General features: G+C 36.6%; 1 protein-coding gene across 1 annotated transcript in view; it reads right to left on the bottom strand.

The window, feature by feature from the left end:
• LOC124164280 (potassium voltage-gated channel subfamily H member 4) overlaps positions 1 to 9,144 on the bottom strand; it is a 561,414-nt gene continuing 552,270 nt past the window's right edge. Inside the window, exon 18 of the mRNA XM_046541531.1 lies at positions 1 to 5,529. Coding sequence (XP_046397487.1) covers positions 5,391 to 5,529 — 139 coding nt within the window. The 3' untranslated portion in view covers positions 1 to 5,390. The remainder of the gene's footprint in view (positions 5,530 to 9,144) is intronic.

Raw genomic sequence — 9,144 nt, 5'->3', positions numbered from 1 at the left:
TAATTCTTAAGATTCTTTAATCAAATCACAAAAGGCATTTAACAACATGTGCACAAAATATTTTCTCTGGAGTGCATTTGAATTTGTTTTCTCAAACGTTAGTTATTCAACCTCTAAGCAGCTTGATAGGAAGTAGGTATGCACCCTGCTAAAAATGTAATTATTGCTTTCAGTGGTATTTTTCTACTTCTCTTGCTGATGTATGTATCCTACTGTTATGAGAGCAACACAAGTAATGCACATACCTTTTGACTTATTCTCATTTAATTAGGCCAACCGTACTTGACACACTTTTACTGTTTACAGTTATATTGCAGTGTTACCCTCCTATTTTCCAATGTTATTATTTCAATGGTCTGATGCTTTATTCTGACGTGAATTAATTCCGAGCACTATGAATTGTGCTCGGAATTAGGGCTAGGCGGACTGAAGGGGGCCGCAAAATTTGGAAAGTTTATTGAAAAAGAAATGATTTTTGTAATTAAATTATTTAACAATAATAATATATTTTTGGAAATGATTAAACAATAATAGCAATAAAACTTCTTAATGTCAAACATACGGCATGTAATTTCAACTGCTGCAGTTAAAAAAAAAAATAGCTTACAAATGTAGTAATGTATGTTAGTGGTGAGGGAGGGGGGCTGCAAACTCCTCTAGGCCTCCCCTCGCAAAACACCTATAGTTCCGCCCCTGACTCTGTGGCACCGTCTCCCTCTGGTGGCAGCAGAACTGCTGCTCTCAACTTCTTTCTATTGGTTTGTAAGAAACCCTGGGAGATTGGGTTGATGTGATGGCTTTCTATCCAGTAGGTCCAGGTTCAGATCCTGGTGGTGGCAGAGATTTTTCGGAGACTGCCTGATCCCTGCTTGAGTTATTTGTGGAGGGCACAGCACTCTGTCTGACAGAAGGGACGTTAAGCCTCGGACTCCTTGGTACCTCTCATAAAGGCCCGTTTCTCTCCACTCTTCCCTCCCAGCGCTTCTCGCAATGGCACAAATGACTTAAGCTGTTGGTTGCATCCTCCAATTGCCATGGCACATTGACTGTACTGACTTCGGCCCCAGTCAGCACAGACGGCCAAAGGTTTCCAGACACATGCTGTGAAACACGCCCAGAGGCTCTATCAGAAAAAGGGAGGGCTCAGTGACGGACGAAGCAAAAGATACAGCTGTGGTGTACAGCTTCCCAATTTCACATGAGACTGGGAAAGCGCTACTAACGGGCTCATGCTGACCTATTTGATACTGATTAATATGAGAGCTGTTGTTGAGTCGGCTGTTGTTGCAATGATTTTACTTACAATACAACTTTTGAAGTTATGAAAGATCCACTTTTATACCTAATATAATATGAATATTTAGAAAGCATAAATTATACTTTCTAAAAGTACTTTCAAGTCTTAGAAATTGGATATTTAGCTTTAAAAATGTCAACTCAATCTAAAAATGGTGATTAATCATTAGTCATGATGGAAAACGTTAGCCAAAATTATATCCATCGGATTATGCAGAAATAATCCCTGATAATTCATCAAATATTTTTTTATTGAAAACAATATTATAATGTATTTATTATGCGATGGAGTGAATGAAAATTTAATTATGAGACTGTGAAAAATCAGTTAAACATTTGAAATGTCTATGAATCATCAAGAAAAGTCTGGAAATATTGAAACTTGAAAAGCATATGAACCCTGCTCAAAATAAAAAAAAAACACAAAAACATGAAACTTTTCTGAGGTTAATTCCAACCTGGCTAAAGTTTGCTGCAGGTAAATTTGAGGGTTATTGGATGGTACTTCTGTGTTCCTGAGGTAAAGATCAGGTTTTCTAAAATGAACCTAGAAGAGTTTTTGGAGTTTATCAGGGTTTTCCTAAGATAACTGAGGTGGTGAAAGTTTCTGAGGCTTTTCTGAAAAGTTTTCCATTCCTTGGAATTCACTTCTGAATTCAGAATATGTAACCGTGTGTATATGTAGTTTCCTGTAAACCATACACGTGAAGATTATACATGGATCATAGTTTGAAGGATGTTTTCATTCAATGCAGAACTGCAAATGTGTTTTGGAAGGATCAGTCTGAGATTGAAGTGTGGAATTTTATTCCTCTCCAACGTCTCTGCTCATCCCTTGCTGAAAATTATAATTGAATTTTACCATCATTACTCTGCACCCACCGACAAGAGCTATCATTATTGGCGAACAGAAATCAATAATAATTGTCAAAGATTTTGTGAGGGGAGTTAATTATTCCATCACAATTAATGATGTGTTCCACCATTTAGGGAAGCTAATTTGGTTGGCCATAAATGATCACTGCCTCTGCCTTAGGGCCTCGGCTGGGAGAATAATATATTGCCATATACACTACTGAAAGCAGATATTGTGATGACTGCAAGATCTTTGGATCTCCAGCTGTGTATGTTGGTTCAGTGGAATGACAGTCGAGGCAGACAGACAGAGATGAAGTTTGAGAGAATTGACCTTCACCTTCGAATTGAAGTCAAAAGCAGGATGACTTTTGAAACTGCTTTCTCACTAAGCTGACGTGCATGGCTGGAGAACCCAAAATCTTGCAGTTGTCACAATCACCACTGTAGAAATGTATGCTAAAATCAGGTAAGCATAGGTACGTACGTTTAAATAGAGGGTGAGAAAGAGGCTATAGCATGAAAGTTCCAAGTGCAGGCAAAATGAAGGTGAAAGTGTGTTGTACATGATGTGTTCATCAGATATACATTACATGTCATTGGTTGTGTGTAGGAGTAGCAAAGTGAGGGCCAGTATGAGGGAGTGGCAATTTATTGGAAGTGGCAAGTACAAGCTCAGCAGGCTAGCAGACTGCTCTATGTACGTGCTGTGGAATCTCAGCCTCTCTGAATGGAAAATGCCAATTTAGCACCATGGAAAAGCTCTTGAATCTTATGTAGCAACACACCATTGGACACCTACATAGAACTAAAATTCAAACTGCCGCCAATCAACAATGAGTGCTCTGGCAAGTAGCGACGGATAAGACCACTCACAGAAATAAGTTGAGTGCTCACCTTGAGGGGTGCTATTCATAGAAGCTGCATTCCAATGTGGAGAAATTCCAATGTGGTTAATGCCAATGATAGTGAAAACTGTATGTGTCCATTGATTCCAACTGGCACCATGTTTTTTCCAATGTAAGTTGCATTTCTAGTATTTTGTAACACCGTTCTTCCATAAAATTATTAGAATGGGACTACTTTGCGAAGTGCATTGGAGGCAATATTTGATACTCATCCTTAAAGGAGGGTCATCATATGCTGTAAACTGTAGGATTACACTAGATCTAGGGTACCTCTGAAATCTGCAGAATGCACTAGGGTACCTGTATGCATGGTACTTTCTGTATGCAGCAGACCTACTGTAATTTAATGTGTAATGTTTAGCGGGGAGAGGGAGAAAAAATTCATTTGTTTTAGGTCGATAATAATACAAATATGAATTAACAATCAGAATTTTTCATGTCCATGTTCTTGATCATGTGAAAATTTCACCAGAAATATAATTTGTCACTATTTGAACTTCATTTTAAGTGATAAGATTTTGACCACCAAGAACTAATATCGATATACTCTAGGCTCCCCTGAAATTTTAATCTACCAATTGTTACTTATACTATATATATAGTTGTTGTACCTTATAAAATTTACATGAAGTCATGGAAAGAATTCCACTTGATTGTCCATCATTGAGATAGTTAGGAAAAGATATGCACGGAATGCCAGAAAAATGTTCATGCAAAAGTAGCAAACATTTAACTTAGGTAACGCATCACCCACCTGAGATGAGGCATGCCTAATGCATACCTACAGCAGCTATACATGAGCCATTTGCAATGTATGTGAAAGTAAAGCAGGCACGTGAAATATTTTTTGTCAATAGATTTGATAGATCATGTCAGGGTATTTTTGTATCTTGTATCAAGTACTCTAAATGCATTACGTAAATTATGCATAATTGCTTGAAATATACATGCCAACTGATTTTTATTATCTATTGACAAATTTTATTGGTAGATCATTAACTTAATTTTGAGATGGTGAAATATGGATGACTCATTGAAAATAGGAGTGCCAACTTCATTGTTTTTTACGTATCTATTATTTTATTTATTAGTTATCAATAATAAATGCTTGAGGGCATTCTTTGTAGTTCTACTTAGGGCCCACCACTTAGTAGGTATCATTGGAATGACGTTTACCATCAGTTATTGTTTAGGCTTTGATGAGAGAGAAAAAAGTGTGATATTAATTGGGCTAATCCTGAAATTGTCAACAAGAACTAACCATCAATTATTCTGATCAGACTTCTATTGAAATGTTTTAGACTTTTGGTTTGCGTCGTCACAGAACTATTCTCCCCATGGTGGAAGAAAGCTTGGCCAATACGTTCCTCAATGATGGAAAATTAAAAATTGACAAGGAGCACTGCTAAAATTTATTCAGCTCTGACACCTTTGAATTCTAAACGAATTGTTTCAGGAGGCATAGGATACAATTCATGAGTCACAATGTGATTTGGTGGTCAAGTTAATATAAATATAGTCAGTGTGTCATGTAATGGAAATGCACATTAGACTTCTTTATCAAGTATGCATTATCAATTAATGTATTAATTTAATATATTGTGGATAAATGTAACGTAAATTTGTGGCAAGAATGATAAATTTATTTCAAGCACCAACAATACCTGTGAAGGAACTTTTTGCCTCACCTGAAGACTTCAACAGCTTCTTTATATTTTGTTTCTTGCATCATCTTTACTAGTTAAATAAAATTTTTTGTTAAATAATTGGTATGGTATTGCACTTAATAACAATTGTTGTCACTTTGTTGGGGCTGATAGGTAGTACAGTTAGGACCCGTACAACGTTCCAACGCACAAGAGCACATGCAGTGAACAATCTTAAACAATTTATGTGTAAATATAACATATTATTTGCATCATTTATGCATCACATAAGCTGAGAAATGATTGTTTTTCTCTACAAGCTCTGCCTACCTCCCGCCAAAACTAGTTTTCAAATGCTACGAGTATAGGCAGGCTCAAGTAAAAGAGATTGTCGTAATTCTCTTTTAAATTTGTGTGAGGCAATCATTAAAATTGCCCACTTAGATTTACATTTAAAGATCTATCAATGGATAATTGTTTTCCCTTCCAGAAAACATTTTTCTCTATTCAGAGCATGCTATGCAGCCATTGAAGATTTTTGAACATTCATTGTGCACAAATTGTGCTTAGAAAAAGATAAACCTTTTTTTTACGCTAAAATACTATTTTTCACTTTCCTCTCATTTTCGCCTTTCACTTGAAAGTTGCCATCATATAGTTAGCGATTTGCACGCTGCTTCTTTATTCATGTTTTATCTTTATTGTTTTCCACAGTGCTTGATGAAGCTTGTCCCATAGGCATGGAAGTTCTTCTCCACGATTGCTGCATTGCCCACGTTTGATCAGCCTCCTCAGAAATTAGGGGCTGGTTCAAGTCCTTGTCCCTGTAAGTACCATAAATACTTATGTAGGTATACACAAGGATCTGTACTGAAACATATGTACATCTTAAAAAATTATATAGAAATCAGGTCTATTAGTTTCATCTGCAAAGGAACAACTCTCATTAAAATTAGGATGCCTTGGCACTGGAACCTACATATGTATTTAGCAAGAATAAAAGATTAAGAAAGAAGTTGAATCTATTGGTCACCGTGCGAAATTCATTTTGATATTAACACTGCTATAAGTAAAGAAAGAGAGTCTTATCTCCTGTTTTTTCTTAGTTTGTATGCATATTGTTGCATCCCCAGTGACTGAGGAGCCTTAGTCAAAAACACATTATCCAGGATTGCAGGTAATGTGTCTTGGGTTGATCGAGTCTTTATGATCAATTCATTGTATGTTAAGTAATAAAAAAATATCTTTACACAGGGCATTGTGCTCAGTTTCCTTGTTGGGGCTGGAGCACCCTCACACTCTGTTTCTGCCCAAGTAGCCAAAGAATAATGAAAAACGATTTTTAAATTATTTCAAGTAATTTTAAAATCAAAATATCATAAGATGGCTAAATTCATGACTTTTTCAAAATTTTTAGATGACATATTGGTCTTTTAAAGTTCAGTATCATGTTCTCTCATTTTGATGATAACATATATGGATATGTAGGAAGTTATAACTAACAGTTCAGTTTTGCCATGTCTAAACAACTTATAAATGAAATTCTGCCATTAATATTAGCTCTCTGGCAAAATATCATTTATATGATCAAACAAGGAATTGCGTCATTTTATGTCAAACTCTTAAATTACTTTTTCCAATTATCAACGATAAGAGTTACAATGACTTTGAACTACTCTTATTCTGGCTATTGATATCATCACGGAGCAAATCAAAGAAACAGTAGGTATAACATGGGAAATCTTCATCGTGATCTTTCATGAGAGGCACGTCTATGGAACTTTTATTTTTGGAAAGTTATGCATGGATCCTCTTTTCTTAGAGAAAAATCAACCTGAAATTTAAGTCTTCAGTGGTACATAGATAGTAGTAACCCCACTGGGAGCTACACAGTTCAGCTTACCCTGGAGAAAGGTTTCCATTATTACTAATATCACAGCTACGCAACACCAAAATATTTAAGCCGTCCCCATTTCTCGGCTGACAGGCAGAGGATTCGTCTCATTGTCTTCCTCGCATTGACATCCAGGGGCGCAGCTAAGAATTAAGGCTAGGGGTTGTTAGGCGCCACTAATATTTAGGGGTGAGAGGGCGGGTATTGCATACCCGCCAGGATAGCTAGGAGTTGCGGGCGCCCTCCTCTAGAAAATTTTTATGAATAATGGTACAAAATGGCGAGTTTTACAGCTTTCTGAGGGATATTTGATTGATCCTTACACTATATATGCTATAAGTAATACTGATCCAATTAAGTAAAATGGATTAAACTTAAATATTTCTCTGAGCTCTCGGGGGGGGGGGGGGTTTATCCCCCAAAACCACTGTTCAATGCTGCTCTTCTGGCATATGTCCATGGTCAGAAATGTTATGCATTTGCCTTTAGTAATACCGAATTCTTTGAAGCAAACGTCATAACTTCAACTTCTCTGTGCATTGGGATTTGAAGGACTGCCTAGAATAACTGCATTCTGTATTCGGAAACCATTTACCAACAAAAAAGTGAAATTATCAGCTGTACTGATTATATTAGAATGAGTAATTACAGGCAAACATAAGCATTGAAACTCACGAAAAATATGGCAATCAATAGTTTTTAGTAATTGACAATCAATAGTAATTTCATTTAAGTTAACTTATATGAAAAAATAAAATTAATTGTTGAACCTAAAAACATAATACTCTCTCACTAAAGAAAACCATGAATAAACATATATTTTTCATCATTATGTGATTCATATATCATCAAATTATTTTTCATAGATGTGTAATATGCGAATATTATTTCGAAACAATTTGAAAACTATTTTCAGTACATTTTATTATTTGTTTGTAATAATGGATAATTATTTTGAAATTATTTTTGAATTCTCATGTAAAATGCATAGGTACCTATTAGTGATGGGTCGGTTCGATTCTTCGATTCCTCGATTCTCGGCCAAGAACCGGAATCGAAAACGAGTACTTGCCAAGGCGAAAAATCGATTCCGATTCCAGCAGTACTTCAAACAACAAAATATACGACCGCGTTTGCAATATTCATTTGAATTTTCGCGCCACGTAATCGTAATAACAAAACACATATCTTCTTGGGATGTGCGAGTACTCGAAAATTCAAGTCGATCGAGTAGTTTGTACTCGACTCGAGCGTTTCGAGTAGTATTACGGATGTCGAGTCGAGTAGTTAAGGTTACAGAGCTTTCGAGGCTAGTAGGTCCAGCAATCTGCCGACAGGAAGCGCTATCATGAAACTCATGTAATAATGCAGTTTTTAAAGCCGATAAGTCATTCTAATGCCTTGGCCTGGTAGTTTCAGCTTGCCGAATACACTATAGTTGTCGACGTGGGCGCTGAATACCTTTACGCCAGCCGCGGCGGCCGATCGTCTTCCTACCCCGCGCACACTAGTCCGAAATCGGAAAAAGCTGGTATTAAGTCCAAAATGACCTTTTTGGGGATAGAGACTTGAAACTCAGCGTAAATACTCATAAATAATTACCAAATATTGATTTATATGCCATTTTACATAAATTCGAACCTTTAGTGAGATACACAGGCCCAAACATTACCAATTTTTCAATGCCACGCGAGATATCGTTTTTCCTCAAAAAATCTTTGAATTTATCCGAGTGGTTTTGCGTTAGTATGAGTTTTATGGAATAAAAAACACAATATTCCTTGGATCTGGTGCTTTGCCTATACTTTCAATGACTTTTGAAGATTTTGGCTCTCATCTGTCTGGTTTTACAACGCAAAATGGCCGACCCGTTTTTCACGTGAAATTTGATATAAAGTAGACATTATCTTTCGTTTACGAAAAATATAACTCGGAAAATTTGAACCAAAATATAAAGTAGAGATTTCTAAAGAGTACTAAGTAGAAATCTTGACAAAAACGTTTGCGACGAAGGAAATAAGAGCGATTTTTCAATCGCGCGTCAAGGCTGACCTACACGCCGTGGACCTCTGAGGCTCGGTAACTGAGGCCGATTTTTCAAGTTTTTTAAAACATTAGTCTTGAAAATCGTCTTTTAAAGCATGGATAATCGTCTTCATTGACTTAAAACACTAAACTGAGGGTGTTAAAAAGGATTATGTATAGATCGACTAGAATATTTAGCGCATTACTCGAGTGAAAATACTACGGATTGGATATTTTTCGGAATCATCCCACGCGTAAGAAATATGCCTCGGGTATCGAAGTAAAGTGAAGAGATTAAGTCAGCATGCTTAAGAGAGAGAAAAATGAACTGTTTCCGTGAAAGGCAACAACCGATACCCTTTTTCCCTTTCCACCTTCGCCGAGGTGAGCGGCGCGGAAGGGGGAGTTTTCATACCACAAGGCTCTTCTAGCCTTTTTTATTACTGCGTCCGTCCGATGTAATATTCATTTGTAGCATTTAGTTTCTTTCTTGAACTTAAAAAAGCAAGAGATTTTAAGG

The sequence above is a fragment of the Ischnura elegans genome, chromosome 8 (genome assembly GCF_921293095.1).
Source record: "Ischnura elegans chromosome 8, ioIscEleg1.1, whole genome shotgun sequence".
Lineage (NCBI taxonomy): Eukaryota > Metazoa > Arthropoda > Insecta > Odonata > Coenagrionidae > Ischnura > Ischnura elegans.
This window is presented reverse-complemented; position numbering and strand designations above follow the sequence as displayed.